Source organism: Lissotriton vulgaris, chromosome 2_1, assembly GCF_964263255.1.
Source record: "Lissotriton vulgaris chromosome 2_1, aLisVul1.2, whole genome shotgun sequence".
Classification (NCBI taxonomy): Eukaryota; Metazoa; Chordata; class Amphibia; order Caudata; family Salamandridae; genus Lissotriton; species Lissotriton vulgaris.
This window is the reverse complement of record NC_141687.1, coordinates 543161210-543188482: the sequence shown is the minus strand read 5'-3', so window position 1 is coordinate 543188482 and position 27273 is coordinate 543161210. Positions and strand designations below refer to the sequence as shown.

The 27273-nt window shown below is 42.9% G+C and overlaps 1 protein-coding gene across 1 annotated transcript in view; it reads left to right on the top strand.

Moving 5' to 3' along the window:
- The first annotated feature begins 9181 nt into the window (after positions 1-9181).
- The window catches only part of UBE2G2 (ubiquitin conjugating enzyme E2 G2), a 401614-nt gene continuing 383522 nt past the window's right edge, over positions 9182-27273 (top strand). The window contains exon 1 of the mRNA XM_086955512.1: positions 9182-9357. Within this exon, the coding sequence (XP_086811638.1) occupies positions 9315-9357 (43 nt within the window). The 5' untranslated portion in view covers positions 9182-9314. The remainder of the gene's footprint in view (positions 9358-27273) is intronic.

Here is a 27273-nt window from a genome sequence, read left to right as displayed (position 1 = left end):
ATCGGCAAATGAGGAACAGCTGGATAAACTTCAGGTTGTCCAAAATACGGCAGCTAGACTGGCTCTCAATGCTCCTCCCAGAACACCCTCCCGTCCTCTACTTCACCAACTTCATTGGTTGCCGGTAAAGCAGCGTATCAAATTTAAAATTTGTAGTATGATACACAGATGCCTGTTTGGAACTAGCCCTAAATACCTAAAAGAAAAATTTGTCCCATACACCCCCGGACGCACTCTACGTTCAAGCAACCATCAGCTGCTACAGGTCCCAAAGATAAGAAGAGCCAGACAAGGCGGTCGAGCCCTGTCTTACAAAGGACCTATCCTTTGGAACTCTCTACCCACTGAACTGAAACAGATCAGCAATCTTGAACCCTTCAGGAAAAAACTCAAAACTTACCTCTTTACCCTGCCATAAATCTAGTCAACCTCCCCCTCACAGCTACAATTGTATAGTAAACTGTCCAGTGTAAGCAACAGCGCAGAGATATCCCTTCGGGAATTGACTCAGGCGCTCTATAAGCAAATAAATAAATAAATTATCATCCAGATGCCAGGATTCCCTATTTGAAGCCAGAAGCAGACCTTGTACTTCCAGAGCGCCTATCGACGCTCCTCCCCACAGGATTCCCTAGAGATCCGCAGGACATTCAAACAGTCTCCGCCACATGCTGGGCGTGGCATAAGTTGTGCCGGATTACTGGCACAGACAGGCTATTTTCCTCTGCCCTCCCTATTGTGAATCCGGGTTTACTCCCCATAACGGATGAAAGGTTGGTACAGCATACGTGGACGAGGTTTGCTTCGACGAGGTTGGGCGATTTATATCCGGACTGCCACATTTTATCCCCCTCAGAGGACACACGACTTGTTCCTAGTAGCGTCATGGACAAATTTGTTATAAGACGTATCCGTTCCGCACTTCGCGCCACTTTTCCGATGTTCCCACTCGAGCTAGCTTCATTCTCCACCACTGAAGCTGATCATAGCGCAGATAGCTCGCACCTGATCTACAAGCTTTATAAGGCATGTGCACTGCTGAAGCCTGTACGAGACGACAAAATTCGTAGTGCATGGGAGAAAGACTTGGGAACTACCATCACTGATGACCAATGGGCTTACTGTTGCTCGGCTACACATGATGCCTCCCTGAATAGCAGGCACAAACTGCACCACTTTAAATTTCTGCGCCATATCTATTTCACCCCAGCCCTCTCTCATAAAATTGATCCAACCAGGCCGCATACATGCCACAAATGCTCCGCCCCGCACGTGGATTTTGCTCACCTAGCCTGGACATGCCTCAACCTGCAAAGTTATTGGGAAAAGGTTGACCACACGTTAAGCCTGATCTTACGCATTTCTCTAGCCCCAATTCCGGAAGTGGCACTATTAGGATATACATCTACAATCCCAAAGAAAGTCCGCAGGTTTGCGTCACTGGGCCTCTTACTGGACAAGAGGGAAGTGGTTCTATTCTTTGGGCGTAAGGCATCCCCAACTGTTCAGGGTTGGTTGATCAGTCTTGCCTATTGCAATGTAAACGATGAACTTTATGCGAGTCAGATGCCTAGCACATTCTGCCCCAACGATATCTGGGGCCCTACAAGTCCTATGTTGAGACGCTCAGGCAGGAGTCTGATTCCTTTCTAGAACTTGGCATAACCCCCGAGGGGGTAGGGTGAACACATATTTCCACTGCTTGTATTTTTATGTCCGCTCTTCAATACATGACGCAATTACATGTGGATTTTGGGGCGAGGGCGTGCTGTGTTGATGCTTCCTTGTTGTTGATAAATGAATGGGATTGGCCAGAGGGACAATTACATACTGTACGTTTATTATTGCAAATGTTTACTTTTTATGGTGACTGGTTGGATATACTTGTGAAAAGACTAAGGCAGTATCCTAGTATGTTGTGACAATTATTGACCACGGAAGATGTACGAATAAGTAACTGTGGTTCTTTTGTACAATGTACATTTAAAAATAAAAAAACCCAGACCCATGGTTTAGTGCGACGACCTGTGGCATATTTTTCTGCAACATTGGATCCAGTGGCATCTGCACTGCCAGGTTGTTTGAAAGCGGTAGCTGCAACATGCATGAGTCTTGAGCAAAGTGAATCCATTGTAACGGGACATCCTGTAACAGTGTATGTTCCACATTCAGTCGTGATTCTGTTACCCAGAAGATGCATGCAACACCTAGTCGGATGATGAAGTATGAAAGAATTATCCTTGGCTCAGAGAATGTGACAATAGTGAGATGCACTATTTTAAATCCAGCAACCTTATTGCCAAATTCTCACTTTGAGGAAGTCAGAGAGGAAGTTGAGCATGATTGTATCGACTTAACGGAATTCAGTACAAATTCCTGCGCAGACATACAGGAAGAACCTTTAAAAGACCCAGACCATGAGCTAATTGTAGATGACACGTGTATGCGCCATGAGGAAGGAGGACTAAGCGCTGCTTTTGCTGTATGCACTCTATCGAATACAGTCGAAGCATCCTATTTACCAGCAGTCAAGTCTGCACAAGTAGCAGGATTGATTGCTTTAATAAAAGCATGCAAAATTGGGAAAAATTGGAGAGTAACCATTTACACCGATAGCTGGTATGTTTATGGGGCTGTGCACGACTTTGACCAGCTCTGGATGCAAAGGGAGTTCATGACTTCTTCAGGAACTCCAGACAAAAATGGACAATATGTGAAGGAATTACTTGAAGCAATTCAATTACCCAAAGAATTGGCCGTGGTCAAATGGGCTGCTTACCAATCTGGAACTGACAGTGACAGCCGGTAATCATTATGCTGACCAAGTGGCTCAACATTGTGCCAAGTATAAAATGGCAATAAAGAAGAAAATTGAAGCATGTGGAAACAGCTGCCAACTTATGCTATTGTGTGGTGTGAATACATAGGAGGAAGTGAGAGATTTACAAACTGAGGCAGAGCCCAAAGAAAAGGAAGACTGGCAGAAAATAGGGTATCGAGTGAGACCTGAAGATGGCATAATAGTCTACCTAGATGGGAGACCAGTGTTACCTGACTGTATGCTTGCACCAATGGCTAGAATGTACCATGGGGAGACACACATAGGGAGAGATGCTATGGTGCGACTGTTTAGAAGAGACTGGTTCAATGCGAAGTTCAGGAACATAGCAGAGAGTCTTTGCCAGAGATGCCTTACATGTCAGCGATTAAATCCTGGTAAGAAAACGGTAGTGTGCCCTGGGAAAATTGGGAAAGCAGAAGGCCCTTTACAAATTGATTTCATTCAGTTACCTGCTTGTCGAGGATTAAAGTATATTTTGGTCTTTGTCTTCCTATTTTCAAAATGGGTAGAAGCATACCCTACTCGCAGGAACAATAGCATAACTATAGCCAAACTTTTCTTGAGGGAACTCATTCCAAGGTTCATTTTTTCCAGTAACGATTGAGTCAGACCGAGGAAGGCACTTTAATAATGAAATTATCAGTCTAATCTGTGAAGCATTCAAAAGTGAGAAAATAACTGCACTGGCCATATCACCCAGAGGCTTCTGGAGTGGTAGAACAATTGAATGGCATAATTAAAGCAAGATTGGGAAAGATGTGTGAATCTACCCATTTAGAATGGCCTGATGCTTTACCTCTTGTTCTAATGGGACTCAGAAACATTCCAGACAAGGAAACAGGCTTGGGTCCCCATGAGATACTCATGGGAAGGGCAATGAGGCAAGCATGTGTGCCAGGACATCAGCTGTTAACTATATCTGATGATTTAGTGTTGGAGTACTGCAAAGAGTTGGCTGACCAAGTTTGTTCTATCTCTCACCAGGTTGGGGAAGACGCAGAAGCCAGACATTCAACTCCAGCACATGACTTGAACCCTGGAGACTGGGTTGTGATAAAGAATCACACTCTGGAATCTTGCCTAGCACCAAGGTGGGGAGAGCCACAGCAAGTGATATCGGTTACCAACACTGCTGTGAATTACAAGGGAATGCCAAACTGGATGCATGCCAGCCATACCAAACGGATACCAGAACCTGTCAAAATTGAGGCTGAAGGTTGTGCAGCTGAAGGGTCTCAAGAAGTTGATCCTGAAGTAGTTGACGAAAAGCAACCGAGCACCAGTCAGGATGAATGGATCCCAGTGGTTGACATGCCTGAAATCAGAGTGAAAACAAGAAGTCAAACATACTTAGATAGTCAGACTGATAGTAAGGACGAGATGGGTACAGAAGAACGTGCTCAGGTTACAGAAATCCAAGCCAATGGTAATCGTGAGGAGGACCAGATAGAGAAGAGCAATATACTCAGACGAACGACACACCTATCAGAACTCCATTGTCTGAGAAGGGACAGATAGGTACGAGTCAAAACGCAGAGGCGGAAGACAATCAAGAATCTGCAAGACCTGTGCAGGTCCAGACAGGATTAATAAAACGGGTTCAGGACGAAGAAAAAATTCCAGGCCCAACAAAGTCATATTCTGAATCAGGTCAGATTAGGATAGAAGGATCAGTACAGGCAGAAGAGTCAACTGCTATAAGCCCTGGGGTAGGTGAGTTAGAAAGGTGTGCCACAACTTAAACAAAACAAACGGACACTTGAAGAATCTGAAAGCACAGTGCCAGCCAAAAGACTCAGAAATGGTGATAAATTGCCTGGTTTTGTTAAAAGACTGAAATATCGCCTGGTGACAATATATTAAGAACGTGAACAGGTGAACGAAGTGATAAGTCAAACTGAACCATCCACAAGCAATCAAAGAAGGAGAAGTCCACACTTGAAAATGTTGAACAAAAAATTCAAAGGCCCTGAATGGACATACATCATCCTTGAAGATTTCGAAAATCTAGAAATCAGTGATGACAGTGATGAATAATTGATTGCTGATCAAGATATTGAAGAAGTGAGGCCAACTTGAGATAAAATACAAGAATTTCTGTGAAAATTCACAAAGAGGGGTTAAGCCTTTTTAGTCAAAAATGGCTGATAAAAGAGTTACTGGAAACTCGAAAATAAGTTGTATAAAGACATGCTGTAGGATATGCATATGTAGTGTATTGATAGTACTTATAGTATGGCTAGGACTGACAATTGCAATACCGTATTTGATGGCTGCTAAACAAAATGACATTAGTATACACGGAAAGATAGCGCGCCACAAACAAGATAGAGTAGACTTAGAAGCACCAGATGAGATAGAATTACACCACATTAGAAATAGAAATGAAACTGAAATGAATGTATTTGCTAGTCTATTAAGTGGAGACTATGCAAATTAGTGATTGTTATGTATGTACGAAACTACCTACTTCTGTAGCTGAAGGTGTTACATACCATCATTTACCCCTGACTTTTGGTATTTCCTGTAGCATATTAACAAGTCTGTTTTACAAATCTGGAAGGTTGCAGTATTATTATTCTAACATAGATGTTATTTTTCTTGAAATTCCTATATGTAGGAGAATGAATCCTGTCCTTAGTGCTAAAGATGCGCATTTCTTTGGTGAATTATTTCTAACAATGAAAGAAATAGATATAGCTAATGCACATAAAGACAATCTAACTTGTATTTTACACGAAGAAGAAAAGGTATTTTTAAACTTAGTAGAGAAAAGAAGACAGGATTTCCATAGAAAAGCTACTGAAACGAAACCCCAGATACCCAAATGGGCTGAAAGGGAAGAATTTATGGCAACTGGCAAACCTCATGCTGCTATGTCTTTGGACTTTGAAAAGATGGGGAAAATATGTCTCCATACAAAGAAAACCGAGTATAACAATGTATTCATCGGTTCCAGTGAATGTGCACACAATGTCCTCATAATCGGGGGTTAGGGACTAAAAGGGGGAACTGATCCAGTATTTCCTGAAGTTTATTATATTTGTGGGAATAAAGCTTACTTTAAGCTACCTGATCATTGGTATGGGAGTTGCTATTTCGGAATAGTATTCCCAAAAGTATACCATGTAAAAAGAATCACTGGAAGCAATGAATACGAAAATGAACTAACAAGTTATAAAAGAGCTAGTTTTGCAGAAATTGTAGGTTATATATTTAGTGCATTGAAACCTTCAGTGGGAGTAGTTCTGAATACTAAAAGAATTTGCAAATTGTCTACAGTGGTGGATCGCTTATCGACTGACACTGCTGGAGGATTCTTATTGATCAATACCGAATTGGGTGCGATCAGATCAATGGTTTTACAAAATCGACTTGCTCTTGACATATTATTGGCAAAAGAGGGTGGAGTCTGTAGATTGTTGAACGCGCAACATTGTTGCACTTACATACCTGATAAAAGTGTTGAAATTGGAAGGTATGTAAGGACCATTACTCATCTGGAAGAACTGAAACCACTGGAAGTTCAGGGTGCATGGAAGAGACTTACTGATGGTCTCTCTTCTATTGGTACTTGGATATCTAATGTAGGTAGAAGTATTGTAGGTAAAGTAGTGATGCCAATAATGGGAATATCACTAATAATATTGGTGATAATGATTTGGTGAAATTCTGCAGAAATAGAAAAAGGAACACAATTAATGAGAAAATAAAGAAAAACAAACTTGATTAAATTCAAATGGAAGAGTGAAAGGGAGACCTATATAAGAAAATGAAAGTTTATTGGAATAATGGTAAAAGAAAACTCCCAAAGTAATTGAAGAGATTGAGCTGGGAGAATGTTGAAGTTGGCATCTGGTTCCTTAATTTATGATTATATAAAATATCATCAAAGAGAGGATTGATGGAGCAAGGTTTCACATATTCCGAAACTTGCTTGTATTTAGCCCTCTCTAAATAACTTGTAATATATTAACCAACATGTTTTGTTTACTAATATTTGCATTACACAACATTTCTAGTAACTAGGGGAAGCTTGTCTATGTGCTTTTACTAACAGTAACTCTAATGCATTAAAATAGCCGTCTCAAACGTGGGAAACCTTCTGCGCATGCGTCTGTCACATCTACTTCGCATGACGTACCTCTCTGCTTGGTATGAAATCTTTGCTTCTGCGCACCAGTGCTAGAAATGGCCGCTTTAAATCTCACATGCTAATGCTCATGCTGCAGCTTGTTCGGTCTGCTTCATCATTAACGCACAAGTTAAAATAAAGTAATGGGAATAGAGAAGAGATAAGTGGTATACAGTGCATTAATTTATTTTTGTATTCGAATGTGTTTCTTCTTGACTTTGCTACTAGCTTGTATTTGGGCATGAAGGGTGACATGAGACACCATTTTGAAAACGCACTGCGCATGTGCCGGGAGAAATGAGAGACCTCGAGCTGTGGCATTGAAATCGTGCCAAGGATTGTCTTACCCGCGTTGCGCTTGAGAACCTCACCACATCACCCGAGAAAAGGAAGAAGACTTACAAAATGTTTTAACATTGTATACTAAAATGAAATAAAATTGGTGGGCGGAAAAAAATCGTGAGAAAATAAATTATGGGTGGGAACTTGATCAATTCAAGTCAATTGAGATGATCTAATCTTAGTATGGTGTGATGACCTCTCCTCGTCTTTCCAACCAATCACTGAAGGGGAACACATAGATTTGCCACATTTAGGGGTGGTACATTGCCCTCAAAATGGTATAACTAAGGTAGGTTTAGAGAAATTGTCTGACTTGCCCGAATAGCTTACCTGTCACTGACCCAACGCACTCAATAGGAGATCGAGAGCAGAGGTGCTGGCGGTGCACTCTGTCAGAAGAATCGATTACCCAATAAGGGTACTAATTAGGGTGTGACGCTGGCGTTACACTTAGCTGAGGTCACCTGTCCTGAACTCTGTCAGAAGAATCGATTACCCAATCGGGGTACTAATTAGGGTGTGACGCTGGCATTACACTTAGCTGAGGTCACCTGTCCTGATCACATTTGTCTTGTCCCGTGGGCACCTGATTAGTCGGGAGCCTGATCCTGGTCCATATTTTGCACCAGCCCGTGGCCAGGATTGGTTATTGCACCATTCTAGGTAAATATAATCTATGTGGTATGCCCTTGTGCTATTTCCCTTTCTCACCCTTCCCAGGTACCAATGGCTAATGGGGTTACTGTGATTTTGTTGTGCCTTATTCTTAGTGTTAGTGTCATGTTAACTGGTTCTGTTCTACTCTGCATCATCGTGTGCATCGAGTGTTAGGCTTTGTTAGTTCTGCATTCCGCATTCTTAATCTGGCGGTTGCTGAGGCAGGTTAGAGATTACTTATTTCCTGTACCTCTATCCAGAATAAAGAACTCTGAACTCACTGCTCGGCTGCATCTTCTTCTGTAACAGATTTCTTACAAACTTTAAGTCCTACTGGTTATATTTCTGTTTGTAAAATTTGTGGTCACAAGATTGTGGCCCTTTTTCATTTGACTCAGAAAATCTATCATAGGCAAAGGTTTTAAAACTTTCCCGAGTCTGTGGTTATTATAAGAAAAGTAAATGTGTTTAAATATTGCCTGTTTATGCTAACTCCCTCTGATTCACAGGACTTATAGTAAGGTGATGAGGATTGGTAAGTCATGGTTTACAGGTACAAGTCCTAAAACGGACCTCTGGGCAAACTGATAGAGTGATTTATTAGCAAATTGGTAAGGCAGGACTGCTAGTTCAAAGTGTGAATGTTATATGGGCCCAAGGCGAGTGGTAAAATTGAGCTAGTTGGTCCCTGCGCGCTCTATCAATAGTGAAAAAGGCAGTGCTTTAAATGGGCCAGCACTTCTTATTTTCATCACTAGAAGTACTGCACTTCTATACTGTCAGGGGAGTACTGGTACTCATGAAAGGTAGGCATATCTTGAACCTTAGCCCCACCCCTACCTCCGCCCACTTGCCACACCTCTATTTTAATGAGTACCTGCACTTATTTATTCCCATTTAAAGCACTGCTCTCACCTACTATCAGTCCCACTCACTCACAAACGACTCTCGCAAGATCTTCATTAGTGGGATTGGCTGTTATACTACCTAGAAGTTCTAAAATGAAGGTCGAGTGTCGAGACATTATTTCAAAGCTCTTTAAAAGGACTTTGAGTCAATTTACGAAACGTCCGCGTAAGCCGCGGCCAGGTGCTCACTCCACTCATTACTGTCCTATCATTCGATTTAAACAGAGCCTTCTTGATTAAATAATTAACTCAACACCCGCAGTCTTTTAATGTCCATCCAGGTTCTACCCATGACCTGGAAGTGACGAAGGTGAAATCGGGTACTTCACCGGAAGTGCACATTATTTCAAGCGACTGGAAGGGACGAGGCTAATCTCAAGCGCGGCAGTTCATCCGCTGCTGCGTTCCTCTCTCGCTACTGGCTGCGATCATGGCCGGGACTGCGCTCAAGAGGCTGATGGCGGAGTACAAGCGTGAGTGTGCGAGAGGACGGGGTCCGCCAAGGGCGTTTGCTCGTTATTGCAGGGAGGGGCATGGATACAGAAAGAGGACAGAATGTTTACAAATGATGACGCGACATTGAAGCAGAAAGAGGACTAAGTGTTGCGATAGAAACAGCTGGATTTTTTATGCAGAAAATCAGGTTACGAAAGTTGTAGCAATAAGTCACACTGCAGCTAGCGTTGATGGCCATGTAGTGAAGTAAACCGTTTTGGAGTTGTGACGTTTCTTTCCAGGACTTATGTTTCTAATGGGAAAGCGTACACGTATTAGAACACAAAACAACACAAAAGGAATTGTCATAAATTACCTTAATCTCAACAGGGCAGTTTGAGAGCTCTGACAAACGATTCCAGACAAATTGAATACCAACATGTGATAAATTCCCCCGTTACTTGGCAGTAATGTTCAGGACTCCGAGTCCTTAAAGGTTGAGCAACTGCTTCCTTCTAACTGTAGTTTTCCTAATCGAAAGGCAACGCTTCACACCCCAAGATAGATCCCACTGCCTGCCACTGCCAGGAGGCACGCACCCCCAAAAGCAGAAACCCACGACTATTTTAGTGTCGTGACTTGTATTCTCATTATGCATCCTTTCCGTTAGTTACCTGCTGCTCACCCAGTATGGATGTGGTGTGTTTGTGGAATGTTGGAACGCTTGATGAGGTAGTGGAATGCTGGAGTGCGTGGTGTGGGTAACAGAGACAGTTGTAGTGTGTCGGTTGAGCAGCAAAGGTGCTGCTCCTGGTGGGGCTGAAGTCTGTTATATTCTACTTACCAAATAAACCTGTAACTAAATAAACGTCTTACTTATAACCTAATTCATAGCTACGTTTTTGAAATTCCATTGGATTGTAACACATAGCATAGCTGCCAAGTTTCAAACTGCTTATGGGTGACATTTTCTTAAGTTCAGTGTAATTATGAGTGACAGTCAACGACTACGAGTGACAATTTTTCGCGAACAGTATAATGTCAGCTACACTTAGTAGTAGCAAGGCACAGCCCACTGCCTAGGTGAGACACCTGTTGCTGGGCAGGCAACAGAGAAACAATAAAGCATGGCACTTGGCGTGGCTGAGCTATCCATCTTCCGAAGCCAAAACTCCCAAAATTGAACGGAAATTTGGATTGTGGCGAGGGAGGCTAGGACTTAGAGTAAGTAACTGGGCTATTACCTCCTCGTCTATCTTCCTTGCACCAGTCCTTACAGGTTGTGCTGAAACCAAAGTATACAATTTGGTTTTATGGACTGCAGAGTATAACTTCAAATGTAGCCCAGTGCTTAATTGAAGTTTATTCGCTTCTATTATTGTGACACTACATCTTTACATATGAGACAAACATTCAAGAAACATCCCCCAACTGCAGCCTGTATGTTTCATAAATATATGGGGTGTAGACCAAGTTGCAGTGTTGCATAAGCCCATCATCGATTTCTTCAAAAGACCCTAAGAAGATGACACAACTCTTTTTAACCTCCCCTGCACCTGAGTTGAAAGGGGCTATCCTTGTCTCTCATATGTCAGTCTGATGACTTGCATCATTCATATTCCAATAAAAAAAAAAAAAATTCTAGAACAATTAAGCAAAGGGAACTGTGGTGCCAATAGGCATTGCAAATCGGAAAATAAAGACAGCAGCATTTGACAAAGACCCATTGAGGACAATTGCAGATCAACATAAGACCATTGCATCAACATTTTACAGAGCAGCGGTGAAATCTGTTACGAAGGATGCACGTAGTCAATTTGATAGAAATATCCTTTAATCAGGAAACGTAACCCCAATGACAGAAGAATGACGGACGCAGCCGCCGGTCAGCTCTCACCACCCAATCTGCCCCAACAGCCCATATTCATAAGGAATGTTATGACCTAATTCAATTAATAACAATAGCTCACAACCTCGAGCGTGAGGACCGTGTAGCGCTCGAGCCAGGGAAAGCATAATGCTGGCTGGCTCGAGACACAACACGGTGCGGCAGCTCGAGACATAACAAAATCCACACCAGAAATATTACAAAACATCATCAGTATTATCTAGGGGCCCACAGAGGTCATATACCAAATGTTGTCATTGTCAGCCGCATGCCTCTACTGGAGGCAGCAGTTGTCACAAATGGGAAATATTTTTACCAACATTTTTTGTTCTAATTAACTAAATTCCCAGTGCGCTGCTCACATCAGCAACTGGAGTAACTCTTCCTCAGGAGAAGAAAAGTCTGGACAATACTTCAGTAGAACGAAATCAGAGGAAACCTGAAGGCACCTCTGGGGCAAACTCTGGATTTGGGAGTAACACTACCTTGTCAGGGTAGACTCTTAGAAAAGTCTCAAAACTCAGTAGAGTACCCAAATTCTCCAATCTTCTGCCTGGAGAAATAGCCACCAAATTAGAACCTTTTAGGTCAAGAAACCACCTAATCCAGTCGCTCGAAAGGTTCCCCCTTCAAAACCGTGGGCAAACCCCAAGAAGGGACTAGGAAGTGAATCACTGGTATTTTCAAAAGGAAGTTTCTTAGTTGTCATGAATCTAAAGGTATCAATAGTTCCAACAGTAGGTTTCTTAATGCTCTATAGCAGCAACTAAAATAATAAAGTTGAGACCTCTAAGCCCAAAACCGAGCCATCCTTCAGAAAATCCAACACTAAAGAGGCGCAACCTGTCACAGGACTGATACTCCTCTCTCCGGACAATTTCTCAATGTTCATGGGTGGCGTGATTGATGATTAAAGCTGGCTACATCCACTAAGCACCCCATTGCCTGGAGGCTCACCGTCTCAATAGCTAAATCCCCAACTGAAAATACACCAGGGATTCCTAGTGAAGAGGCATATAGAAACACTCTTGGCCACCGCCTTCCATGCTCCTGGGCAAACAGTTTGAGTACAGAACTTGGCAACAGTGTATTTTTTTTGGAAGCAAAGCTATCTATTTCCAGCTCCTCCAAGAGCTGCTCTGTTTGTCAAAACACTCTCTGGGAGAACAATATTGTGCCCTAGGAGTGAAACATGCTGCTGAGATGGTCTGCAGGGCCCGTTCTTTCTCCCTGTAAGATACACTGTAGACAGAGACTAGGTTTGTTGTCAGAGATCATACTCTAGAGCTAGTGTGGCCAAATTCACCAACTGTGATAACTCCACCCACCGCCCCATTAATTTATGTACGCCACTTGGAATACTGTGCTGTCTGTTTGGCTTGTACACTGTGGCTGGCTGTTGGAATTGACATTACCAGAAGAAATTAAATGCCCTCAATCAATTTGTCCTTCCTAAACTCCAGAAGTCATGCCTCCTCAAGTCTGTTCTTAACCAAGTGTCCATAAACTAAGGATCCTGTGTAGGCACCAGATTGGATTTCTTAAGGTTAAATAGAAATCCATAACCTTTCATTAGGTCGCATACTTCTTCCACCTATTAAACAACCTTAAAGGAAGAAGAAGATGCCAACCAGCCGTCTAAATATGAGAAGACATGAATCTCTCCTGCATGGATCACACCTACCTAAAGGCACTAACACCTTGGTAAACACTCTTAGAGAAGTCACAAGTTCAAAGGGAGCTCCCGAAATTGGAAGTGTGTAGGCTCGACACAAGACCTCAGTAATTGTTGGGACTCCTAGTGAATTCACACATGTAGATATGCATCTAGCAGGCCCAAATACCCAAGGAAATCTCCTTTCATAAAGTAAAGCAAGATTCTCTGAAGTCACATTATCTTGAATCTAATGTGTGCAATGTGGCTGTTGACATCCTTTAAGTAGAACACATACCTGTACGCTCTCAAGACCTTCTGGACCAGAAACCAGATTGAATAGATTCCCTGTTGTTTAATCAAAAAGAAACACTGGGAGTGCTAAAGTCTTCTTGTAGCTCTTATTTAATTTCACTTGATCTTACAAATTAACATACAAAGACCCAAATTTGCTTCCAAACAAATGAACTTTACAACAATATTCAAGATTAATTTTCTCTTTGTCCTTTTCTCTTCTGTAACAGCCAGTTGCCGACGCGTTTCATCCTATAGGAAGGACTTCATCAGGGCGTAAATTTTGAAAACAAACAAAACAATGTATATATTCTTTACATATACTCTTATCCACAACTTACAATTCAATATCAAATGACAATTTTGTCCTCAGACAACAACAATGCTGGTACCCAAGTAACTAGTGTCCACTGTACACTTTGTTCTGTGTTTATTCACCACCAGCTATACCTCTTAAGAAACATAGTCAAATCACACTTTGTTTAAGTTCCCAATTAACATGAGTACATGTGTCACTTGAACTATCAACCTTAGATATGCTGGGTTCAGCGAAGGGCAACGATGTTGGAATAATATAAGTGATCTCAATAGAGTAGGTTCACTAGAAATGTCTGGTAAGTTCCCAAAAATGTGACTTACAATAATAAGTCCCATATGCTCACCTAACTTCTTCCAAAATTATCTGGTCTTTGCTTTGCAGGTTATGAAAACACTCACTATCTTCTCCTTCTCGTAAACAAACTGTGTTCAAATAAAAGAGCAATAATTAAAGCTCCATACATTGTATTGTGATCAAAAGAGTATCTATATCGCCATTACCTATATTACAGTGTTACCTTGAATTGCAACAGAATATCCCCGGCTGGTGATATCCCAGCTGTGACCCTCCGAGCAGACTTCTTCCAATACTATCTCAATGTTATATGCTAGGTTGAATCTGCAAAGAGATTGAGAGGCCTTAACTATCATAAAATTTATAAAAAACAAATATATCCATGTTCTTCACTAATCTCTTACAAAAAGAACTATTTCAAGTGTTTACCTCAGAAAATGTGGTTCACTTGGAAATCCTGGTCGGTAACAGGTAGTATCGCCCACTTCTATCTTCAATAAAGGTCATTCAATCACAAATCAATCTGAAGGCAATGATATAACCACACCGAATATTACTTAGGACCACTTATCCCATCCTTAAGTTGGAACCTACCTCTACTGATATTATCAAAAAAAAACTCACCCCAATAATCTTGTTCCTTCGTCTACCTTACTTTTATCATGGAGGACCTCCTATGTATAATGGAGCCTGCAATGAGAACCTAATATAAATAATTATAGCCCAAAAGTAAATCCTCTAATTCCTATTTCAAGTTAGCACATTCTACTCACCATGAGCAAAATCTCGTGATCGTCTCCTGTGCCCGGGTGCGATAAATCACGCCACAAGGCTATGCTAGTCGTTTTTAAGCCGAGCGCTAGCCAATAAGCGCTCAACAAACGACGCGGCACTCCGACTTGAACTGCATCACCTGCGCGATGCAGTTCTCTTTCACGTCCTCCTCACATAACCTGTTCTCATTGGTTCTTTCTGAATACTCGCGTACGCATACTTCCCAAGATGTAAACAAAGTTCACCGCTCGACAGCATTGGTCTGACCAAGTGTATCCGGTCACATGGTTAAATTCGCACTCCCCCCCATTGGCCGAACTAAGACTTTCCGGTCCTATCATCATATGGTTTTTTCTACGGCGAGTAAAATGCCTAAAATCGTGTCTTCGAAATATTACATTTACTACTCTGTTGCCCAAATTTGAATAGATCGTCGTTGAGGCGCATTACTACAGATTTTGATAATCACTATAACGCAGCATTCATGTTATTGTCTTATAAAGATAATAGTATCACGGTCAGCACGGCGGGCTAGGTCTCGATCCGCCAAGTCAATTAGTGGCTACAAGTAGCGGGTAAGATATTCTCCCCACTACTGTGTCATGACCGGATTCAGTATCACGTTCACCTCTACTATGTTACGCTACCCTTATCAAGTGTTATCTATCACCCTATAGGCCGTTGCATATAAGAGTCCTATTGCAATCGGTCGCTGCTGTACTGAGCCTACGGCTGATCTCTCCCCGTCTTTCATACGGAGAAACATACTATTCCCTATAAGCATACAATGTTATAAAATATATCACTATATGCAAGGTTATTCTATGAACCTATTATGATTTACAATGTGTGATGCAATAGTTTGAAAAATATTAGTCGCCAAAGTGTACAAGTTGCTATGCTTCACTTTAACAAATGTGCGTTATAGATTCGGAAACATTATTTGGAATTCTGCACCCCGAAAAATTAAATTGGGAGAATATGAATCCCAGAAATTGGCCTATGGTTAAGTAATTTCTCGTACCAATGGCCATAACCAACATACCAATGTCCTAAGTTTGAACCCAGCATATGCACACCTTATGTCGTGTTTCAAATCTTATGATAAAACTTATCATGAGCATTAAGCTTGACCTAATCGTTAGTGTATAATTACATACACTTAAACAAGAACTGCACTAATGAATTACTACAGACAATTTCCAAACATTGGCAGGTGATGCAGTTCAAGTCGGAGTGCCACGTCGTTTGTTTGTTGAGCGCTTATTGGCTAGCGCTCGGCTTAAAAACGACTAGCATAGCAGTCTGCCTTGTGGCAGGATTTATCGCACCCGGGCACAGGAGATGATCACGAGATTTTGCTCATGGTGAGTAGAATGTGCTGACTTGAAATAGGAATTAGAGGATTTACTTTTGGGCTATATTTATTTATATTAGGTTCTCATTGCAGGCTCCATTATACATAGGAGGTCCTCCATGATAAAAGTAAGGTAGACGAAGGAACCAGATTATTGGGGTGAGTTTTTTTTGATAATATCAGTAGAGGTAGATTCCAACTTAGGGATGGGATAAGTGGTCCTAAGTAATAGTCGGTGTGGTTATATCATTGCCTTCAGATTGATTTGTGATTGAATCACCTTTATTGAAGATAGAAGTGGGCGATACTACCTGTTACCGACCAGGATTTCCAAGTGAACCACATTTTCTGAGGTAAACACTTGAAATAGTTCTTTTTGTAAGAGATTAGTGAAGAACATGGATATATTTGTTTTTTATAAATTTTATGATAGTTAAGGCCTCTCAATCTCTTTGCAGATTCAACCTAGCATATAACATTGAGATAGTATTGGAAGAAGTCTGCTCGGGGGGTCACAGCTGGGATATCACCAGCCGGGGATATTCTGTTGCAATTCAAGGTAACACTGTAATATAGGTAATGGCGATATAGATACTCTTTTTATCACAATACAATGTATGGAGCTTTAATTATTGCTCTTTTATTTGAACACAGTTCGTTTAAGAGAAGGAGAAGATAGTGAGTGTTTTCATAACCTGCAAAGCAAAGACCAGATAATTTTGGAAGAAGTTAGGTGAGCATATTGGACTTATTATTGTAAGTCACATTTTTGGGAACTTACCAGACATTTCTAGTGAACCTACTCTATTGAGATCACTTATATTATTCCAACATCGTTGCCCTTCGCTGAACCCAGCATATCTAAGGTTGATAGTTCAAGTGACACATGTACTCATGTTAATTGGGAACTTAAAGTGTGATTTGACTATGTTTCTTAAGAGGTATAGCTGTGTGGTGAATAAACACAGAACAAAGTGTACAGTGGACACTAGTTACTTGGGTACCAGTATTGTTGTTGTCTGAGGACAACATTGTCATTTGATATTGAATTGTAAGTTGTGGATAAGATTATATGTAAAGAATATATACATTGTTTTGTTTGTTTTCAAAATTTACAGCCCTGATGAAGTCCTTCCTATAGGACGAAACGCGTCGGGAACTGGCTGTTACAGAAGAGAAAAGGACAAAGAGAAAATTAATCTTGAATATTGTTGTAAAGTTCATTTGTTTGGAAGCATATTTGGGTCTTTATTTGTTAATTTGTAAGATCAAGTGAAATTAAATAAGAGCTACAAGAAGACTTTAGCACTCCCAGTGTTTTTTTTAAATTAAATTTTGGTCAGCATAGGTGTAGGACGATACCCTATTACTGGTAGAGTGCAATCCTTGATAACCGTATAGGCTCAGTAATTGTCCCTCTTGAGCGCCATCTGTTTGTACCCTATATCGTCCCAATTTGTGAGATAGATTCCCTGTTGCAACTTTGAGGATGGTTAACAGTTACCATTTTTTCGAGCAACTATTGGATCTCGTCCAAAAGTGGCCTACCTTTTTGTGGATTTCTTGCAAGAGTAGTAACTCAATAACCGCTCCCCTCCACCCCCACGGATATCCTGAATATCTGATATCCCAGACATATGATGTCCAAGACCCACTTTTCAGATATGGACAATGTCCATGCCTCTAAAAAATAGTGCAATCTCCCTCTCATCAGCCACTGATGTTTCCAAGCAGTAGAGTCATGCCTTAGGCAGGAGTGGAGTTGCAGTGGATGCTGCAGTAGGTTGTGTCTGAGACTTCTCTCTACAAGAAATTGCCCTGCCTCATCTGCTTCCTGTAAGGTCTGGTTCCTGTTTGCCTATAAATTCAAACCAAAGGCTCTTGTAGAGGCAAAGCAATGTTTCTTAGACAGAGGTTTCACAAGAATCCTACATTTTACCCTAATTTCTGGTCTCTAACTGTGATGCAAACAGCTTTGAGCCCGGAAAAGGATGTTGATTTAAAGTTTTTTACGAGGCATCAGCCTTCCAAGCCATCATCCACATTTGCCTTCTCGCAACCACCACCAACCCAGGTGTTGCAGCTCCAAGTGAATCATCTGAGATATAGGACAATTATTTTTTTGCTGTTCCATAATAGACATTGTGGTTAACAAAATCTCTCCCAAAGTCAGCCTGTTTTGCCAATCTTTGGTAATTACTTCAGCAAGGATTGTACTGTAATCGTATATGTTGCAGCACAGACCGCACAATTTGTCTCCGCATAAGCACTTTTAACTGATACATCCACTCTAGTATGCACTAAGATTAAATGTGATTTGTCCTCTGATATATTTATTTTTTGAGAAGATAACCTAACTAACAAGGAGTCCACCTTGACCCCAGAAGAAGGCTCCTATATGAATCCTTGAATAAGATATCTCCCTGTTAAAAAAACACAGGAAGGTATGCTTATCTGTCTCAGCCATTCACCCATAATGGCCTTTCTCACTGCTCCCATGGACAGGCAGTGATTCAGGTTCTTTTTTTAATACTGGGGCAAGAAATCTTCCTATTGAAACTCAACCTCTGGAAAGGCCAATTTTTCTCAGTTGTTGTAAAACCACCTTCAACTCTATGCCTTGCATAAATCTCCACTTGACCTCTTCTTCCTCCAGCTATTGGTCAGGAGCCTCAATTCATGGGTGCTTTGCAGGAGAAGACCCTTCTCTCACTTAAAAGGCAGCAGAGACTGCCTCCCCAATTATACTGTGGATGTCCCCGATAATGGGTGCTTTTTGGCACCATCTCTTCTTCCTCTTCCTCAGAATCATTTACTTCCAGATATCACCTTTTGTCCAATTTTCAGCCAAATGCAGGAAAAAAGAGCCTAAAACATCCAGTTAACCCAGTAGGAATGCTTCCAGCTGTTCCTAATTGGGCCTTAAATAATGCACTCCTGTGTATCCAACGAGACTGCCACCATTTTGAAGTCATGGTGGTTGCACAGACGTCAAATGTATGCACTATGTATTGTGGTAAATGTTGTAAAAAATATGTAAATAGTGGAATTAATGTGATATGTGTTGGACCAGAAGGATTAGAAGTCTTTTTGCACCTACGTTCTTCTTAATGTATATAATTTTGAAAAGATAAAAAGCTACCTAAAAGAAAAAAGGTAATCATATGAAATTATTATTGCAATAAGGAAATTGCATGAGTCAATCAGAATACCGTGTTACACTTCGTTGTACTTATTGAATACTGCCCTACCCTGTATCTGTCCTTTACGGCTTTTCCACTTTCTTTGCACTTTCTAAAAGTGGCATTTTCAAACACACAATTTAAAAACCAACTTCACCAAAAGTTGTATTTTTGAATTGTGAGTTTAGAGACCCCAGACTCCAATTCTCTATCTGCAAACAATGGGAAATTACACTTAATAGATATTCAAGGCAATTCCCATTATACCCTGTGGGAGAGATAGTCCTTGCAATAGGTAAAAACGAAATTAGCGGTATTTCACTATTAGGACATGTAAAACACACCAGTACATGTCCTACCTTTTAAATACACTGTACCTTGCCGATGGGGCTGCCTTGCGACTTCCTGAGGGGTGACTTACATGTAGAAAAAGGGAACGTTTGCGCCTAGCATTTGGGTGCACTTGCAGGTTGAAATGTCAGTTTAAAACTTCACTTGGGGGGAGGAGCCAAGCTGTCGACCATGATGGCCGCTTAGACTCTAAGCTCCGCCGACCTTCTTGCTTTGTGCATACATCCTGTAACTCATCCTGAATTCGAGCCGCGTCTTGGTGAGGGAGAAATGATGCTGCCTTCGTTGGCGTGTTCCCGGGATCTCTACTAGCTGTAAAACCGACGAAACGTCCTCGCCTAATCTCCGGCCCTTAACGTCCACGAGACCGGGGCTTTGAGTGTGGGGGACGGCCAGCCCCTGATGGAATAACAACGCCCATCTGTGTCGGGGAGGAGTCGGCCGGACGGAGTGAACCTTCTGAACAGCCCATCCCTTGCTGCAGCCATCCAGCCCACCCAGCGGTGTCGTGTGTCTGCGGGACATCGCGGATCTGGGGGATTACATAGTATCTGGTTCTCCACCCGTGAGCCGCCCGGACAATTCCTTCATCTTTCCCGAGGCTCTTTTGGGCGACATCTTGAGCGTCACATAATCGGCGCTTGACAATGAGGGCTCTGGGTCGCGATTGCGGGACCGGCGACTGCTGAGTCCGCATTCATGCCACTGATCGTGACGCTATGGAGTCCGCTAGTCCCGAGGTCCCGACCCAATTGTACTCCGGTGAATGGCAGTGAAGTGACCGGTTGGACGCATGTGAGAGCAACGTTCGGGCTCATGAATCCCGATCTGCCGGGGAGCCTCGTGTGAGGAGGAGTGCTGGAGCCTATGCTTCTGGGGCAACGCAGGGGATCAGTGATGCTCTGGTTGCTCTAGGTGCTTTGCGCATTGCCCTGGATTGTCGTGCCAGAGATCTGGGGAGTAAGCTAGACGCCATTGCTCCCGCTGTGTACTACGCTGAATGTGACTGCTCTAGATTGCGGGGCACTGCCCACACCCTGCACCCGAACGCGGTGCAATGCTTTCCCCGGTGGGTATGGGGACTTCGGAGGACCGGGATCTCGTGCCAGCCACGGGGCTGATTGCTGCCGTTGGGGAGTGGTCCGGTGATGGTGGCCCAGCGCTGTGTGTGGAAAATCGGTTCCGGACGCTGCGTCCAGCTACTCAGCTGTGGACTGACGGGGTGACTCTCCCTCTTCTCCTGGAACTGATACTATCGGGCTGGTTAACAGACTTTGGTGGATTATTGTTGCGCTTGGATCCTTCCCAAATTGTCTCTGATCACACACTGTTGCTTTTGGCTGGCTTTGGTGGGCAGCCCAACGGATTATCATGGACACCCCGTTCACCCACTACATCCAATATGGCGGCTGGCCGGCTGGACTCCGTTGCTACAATTGATCGCATGGGGCAAGGCTGAGGATGTTCTTTTGAGTACTGGTGCACGGCCGGCTGGTGACTACGCGGGACAGGCTGTACAATGACTGAATCGAATGTTGGCTCTGTATTGGTTTGAGGGTCTCGGCTCGGAGGGTGGGTGGCTGGGCGCCCGTATACTAATTTCTTCTCCTCCTCCGCTTTTCTTACTTTCTTCTCACTACATTTCGGGTCTCTTATTTAGGGCGACAGGCACACTGCTAGGGGGGGGGGGGGTAGGCCGTAGCCTTCTGCAGGGGTGCTGGGTGGGGGGGTTGGAGTTTTTTTTTTTTTCTCTTTTTCTTTCTTGTTTCCTCATTGGTTCTATGGCCCTTTTTCTTTCTTCTCTTTTTCGACGTCATCGTCTTCTGTGGTTCCTGCAGCATACTCAGTTCAGAGCGGTGGGGCGATGGTTCGTTATGAAACATGCTTGTGCTGATGTCTATCCTGATTCGCGTACTTCGCTTCCACCACTCCTACTGTAATTGTGTTGCCCGTTGATTTCCGATATATGTTTGTCAACTGCAGGACCTGGTACGATCGTATGGCATTGATCCTGTTATTTTTATGGCAAAATGAACCTTCTTTAATCCTGACTGCCTACATTGATATATGTTATATCCTGAACCTTAGTTATAATTCCTGGCATTGGACTGCTACGTCTGTTTTCTCTATACATGCTTTGTGATAATCATGATGTGTTTAGTGGCCGGCCAGGATGGTTGTAGGCCTCTGCTTGTAACTGCTTGACAGTACGATAAAGGTTCCCCAAAAATTAAAAAAATAAATAAATAAAACTTCACTTAGACACTCCAGTGGCAGGCCTGAGGCATGTCTGCATGGCTACTCGGGTGGAAGGCACAATCAGTGCTGCAGGCCTACTAGTTAGCCATTAGAAATAATGGGGTAACCCAGTGACCCTCAGAACCTGGGTGAGGTAATTAAGCCAAAAACAATGGTTCTGTTGGGAATCACAATTAATTTGAGAAAAAGTATTGGATACTTCAACACAGCTATATCCCATAAGGATATAGAAGAAACACACACTATTTAGTTGCGGCGCGCCTGCCAAGATAATAAAATCGGGAGTAGTGCAAAATGAGTAGATTCAGTTATGTTATGTTATGTTATGTTATTATGGGTCTTCTATAGCGCACGGCTACTCCAAAGGAGTGTCCCGGCGCTTTGTGCTCCAGACCCAGAAAAGAAGACAGGTAAAACATAACAGAAATAAAAAGAGAGGCAGAACCAGAGGAAAAACCAAAAAGCTCTAGCCAGTGAAAAGCCAGGTCTTTAAACCCTTCCTAAAAGCGAGCAAGTTGGATGTGGACCGCAAAGACAGCGGTAAAGCATTCCACAACTGAGGGGCCAACAGCCTGAAAGACCGTCCTCCAATACGGGCTTTCTTTATACGGGGGACTACTGCGAGTGCCAGTGACTCCGATCTTAAAGATCGTGTCGGCAGGTAGAAAGCCAGCCTCTTTTGTAGGTATTTGGCACCCGTGGCGTGTAAGGCTTTGTGAGCTAGTGTCATAGCTTTGAAAATTATCCTCTTCCGTATGGGGAGCCAGTGTAAGGTTTGCAGCAAGTTCGAGGCACTGGCTCGACGATGCAGGCCAAAAATGGCTCGTGCCGCTGCATTCTGGGCCACCTGCATACGTTGTAAGAGGTATTCCGGAAGACACAGGATATTAGCATAATCCAGTCTGCAGGATATTCTTTAGATCAACAGAGCATATTATTGAAAATCTATATCTTTCAATAGAACGGTTGCCCACTAGAAAATCCTAGGAAAAGAATGGGCTTGGATTATGTTTAACTGCTCTCCAATGTCATATTGGGAAACTGGAGAGTTAATGCACCCATTATTGATTTATCTTCAGATATTACTACAATACCCCCAATTTCCTGTTCACATGGCTATTGTTGATTTATCTCACAATCCAATGGCACCAGGGGGCCTGTTCACAAACTGAATTTTATAGTACACTTAGTAGTGCTATAATAGTATTACTAACTCGATACAAAGTGCTATTCATAACCGTATGTATAGAGGGTCCACCTGTGTCTCACTTGCCTATCTTTTTCTATGCGCAGATCTGCAACCCGTCTGCTGTCTATTGCCACTCGTAAGTATTTGTTTTAGTAGTGCATGTGGGAGGGTCGAGGGAAGTTGCTGTAAAATGGGGAATACTTATAAATGGGAGGCGTTAGGGCAGAAGTAAGGAGGGGTTACGGAAAGGATAGGTGGTGACATGTGTGGAAATGTACCCCAGTGAGGGCACACTGGTGCAGGGTCACCCTCTCGTCCACGGGTCTGAAGACTAACAAAGAGAGATCGGCACTGGAGTGAAGTAAAATAAACCAAGTTTTATTAAATGCTCATGAGCAGGACTGCATCCAAACAACACCCTCAAGTGTTGTGGTAGGAAGTCCACCTAATGCAAAAACCATCGTCCTTGTATACTGTTTGTTAGAATGCAATCTCATCAGAAGGAAAACTGGAGGGAACCGGTTTAAGCACGGAAATAGCTATAGGCAAACAAGTACAAAGCCTGAACAGATGGTCAGGAGATGAGGAGGGGGAAGAAGGAATGTTTATGGCAGCAATAAGCTATCAATCGATAACCTCTGAGACCTGGTGCACCGGCAGCTACAACCTTTCAGCACGTACACCAGATTGACCATGTTAGCGAGGTCAGCTAAAGTTAGAGGACACAGGCTGGGTGAAAAGACGAACAGCAGAGAGTAAAATGAACACAGCAGAAACTACAGAGACTTGACAGTAAAAATGGCTGCCGCTTATGCCAATGTAAAATTTACACTTTTCCACAGACAACTCTTTTAGCATAAGCTAAGACAGTTTTGTTGCTTCATAGGGGCATTTCATATGTCCTCAACATCTATTGTCATAAATCTATATATTGCTTGTTCCATTGCTTAACGGGCATTTACGTTTTGGACATTCACTTTAGACGGTATGGAGGCTGTACAGGCAGAAGTACAGAGGGAACAGAGCATTGGTCCACAATGAATACACAAGCAACAAGAGAAGATAATAGCTATTAAAATTAACAGGACTGATAGTACTTTTAAACCCCAAGCTGAAAGTAAGTTCCAAAACCACCCAGTCCAAGTCCATGTTCCTGGGTCTTGATGTATTTCGGTGCCTATTTTGTGCAGTTTGGAGATGGCCGCATAGACAGAAGGTGAATTGTCCGGTATGAAGAAACAGCAGCTGGAGCCAATGATGCGGCATGCTCCACCGCAATCAGCTAGGACAACATCTAAAACAAGTATTCTGTAAAGCACCTCTAAGACTCAATCAAGAAACAAAGTCACATTCAACCTTCTCTAAATCAGTGTAAAAAAGAAGCCGAACAAGAGCTTACAGAAGCGAGAAGCTTAAACCACCTTAGGATAATAGATATCCCATCATTTGCACATTCACGTGCCCAGTGTATTCTTCTGGGATTCCAAAACAACCGTCTCATCAATGCGTGAGACACATCATGTATAGGGCGAGGCTTAGGGACCCCCCAAATATTCATGGGCTTGCCAAACATGATCTCATATGGGGTAAGCCCATAGCATGTATGAGGCATTGATCTGATGGAAAGCAGTGCCAAAGGCAATGCATCAGGCCATTATAGAGAAGTGGAAGCCTGTGTTTTTGCCAATTTCAAATTCAGTATGGAGTTGTAGCGTTCCACCAGGCCAGCTGACCGTGGGTGAAAAGCAGCATGGAACTTCTGCTTGACCCCTATCCCTTTCATAACATAGTCTACAACTTGTCCAATGAAATGAGGCCCATTATCGCTCCATAAAATTCGGCAAACACCGAATGGAGGAAAGAACTCCTTTAGGAGTATTTTCGCAGTCTTGAGGGCTCTATTGTCTTTCATAGCATATGCCTCTAGCCATTTACTGAAGGCGCAAACTACTACTAAGACATATTTAAGATTGTTACAGCGCTCAAACTGAATGTAGTCCATTTGTAGGAACTCAAAAGGTGCAGATGGTGTCGCAAACCCTCCTGCTCAAGTCTTCGTTCCCTTTCCAGGATTATACTGGAGACAAACGAGGCAAGACTGGACTATCTCTTTAGCGGTTCCAGCTATACCAGGATGATCCTAGACTTGCATAAGCTGTTTGCTACTGAAGATGCACCAAGATGTGCTGGACCATGTGCCATATGGATCAAAGGATATAGGTATGCAGTGAGCAACTTCCCTTTAGTCAAATCTTTGCTCCTCCAGTAGCCCTAATCATCCAATGCTCCCTCCTTAGACCATTGGTCTAATTCCTCAAAGGAGGCAGATTGTTGCATATCCAACACTTCCTATCTAGCATCATGCAAACGTTTAGCTTGCGACTTAAACACATACATGGTCGTGGTGCTTCGCTGTGTTGCGGTCTCACGAGCAGTGCGATACTCAAAAGCATTACCTGCTCCTATTTTATCTGTCCCCTTCTTGTGTGCACTACACTTAATGATAGCTATTTTCTTGGGATAAGTTGAGGCAGTAAGAAGATAGTGCATGGAGAAGTAGTGCACAATCTGTGTTCCATGTAAAATGAGAAACCTGCGTACCTCCCACAAGTACCCCAAACGCGTACTGACTGTCAGTGTAGACGTAGACAAGCAAGTCTGTACTAAGCACTCACACTCTTGTTAGAGCAATCAGCTCAGCTGCTTGGGCCGATTTCTGTGGTATGCGAGCGGTCTCAACTACTGTCTGGAGTGTCGTAATAGCATAGGCAGCAGATGTGGTGCCTTCGAGTAATTTCAAACGTGACCCATCAACCCATAACTCCCCACCTGGAATGGAGAAGGGTGTGTCTTGCAGGTCAATGCGACCCTTCGTCTGTTCAGTGAGAAATATGCAATCATGTGGCTCTTGTGACTGAGGCTGAGTAGCTGGTAAAGGTAATATTGTGGCAGGATTTAGTGTCAAGCATCGTTTTAGCGTGATATGGGGGGCCAAAAGTGTCAATTCATATCCTGACAGATGGGCACTAGTCAAATGCTGCGTCTTGGTTTGGTTTAGTAAGTCGTCAACTGAATGGGGTACTAACATAAGCAGTTTGTTTGACATAACTTTTCCTTCACTCTGGTGTATAGATACAGCCGTTGCTGCCACTGCTTGGAAACATCCAGCCAGTGCGCAAGCGACTGGTTCAAGGACAGCTGAAAAATATGCACACAGGCTTTGTTTAGCTTTGTGTGTCTGTGTTAAGACCGAGAGGGCACAGCTTTCCCTTTCGTTAACATAGAGCATGAAAGATTTAGTGGAATCTGGGGTACCTAATACAGGTGCAGAACAAAGGGCTTGACGTTACTTTTGGAAGGCGCTCTGGCATTCAGTAGTCCATGGGAGGGGCATCGAGGTGTCTTTGGTTAAAAGGGCTAACAAAGGTTTGACAATATGCAAATATGACAATATTCACCGCCTACAAAAGGAAGTAAGGCCAATCAGTGCACAAACATCCTTTTGAGTACGGGCTACAGGAGTGTCTAGATTGGTTCGGATACGATCTGGTGTTAGCGCACGTCCCTCCTTAGACAAGAGGTGACCTAGATAGGTAACCTGTCTACAATATTGCAATTTCTTTCTAGAGACTTTGTGATTACGTGATGCAAGAAACGATAGCAGTAACAATGTACCTTCTTTACATTGCTCAGGAGTGTCAGCAGCTAATAGAATGCCATTAACATATTGAATGAGGGTCAGCCCTTTTGGTACGGGGAAGGAATCAAGTTGTCTCTTCAAAGTCTGACAGTAAATACTAGGACTCTCTGTATAGCCCTGTGGAGCTCTGCAGAAACAGAAGGATCTATTTTTTTGTGTAAATCCAAAAGGTAGCGGCTTTTAGGGGGAATAGGGACTGAAAAGAACGTGTTTTTCAAGTCAATGACCGAAAATGTGGTGGCAGTGGGAGGAACCATTGTGAAGAGAGTTGTTACATCAGAAACCACCGAATATTGGGGCACCACAATTTTGTTGATCTCACGCAAATCAATAGTGAACCTATAAATCTTAGCGTCAGTGTCCCTTTTAGGTCTCACCTACGCAGCGCGAATGCGCTGCTTAGGAGAAAGACCTTTACCCATCGATGTGCCTTTTCATGCAAAAATGTGCACGCGTTCCATTGCCTTCAATGCTAACGCGTGCACGTGTGGCGATTCCTTTGCGGGAGCGAGCTTTGGACACCATATGCTTGTAATTAACTTACAAACATATGGCGCCCCTGCTCGTTCCCACAAGGGAAACAGGCGCAGGCCCCCTCGTGTCTTCCCTCCCCCTGCTGCCTCCTTCTTTAGCGCGTCTCGCACGGGTTTGTTTGGTTTTTCTTTCTTTAATGGCGGTGAAATAAAGCCGAAG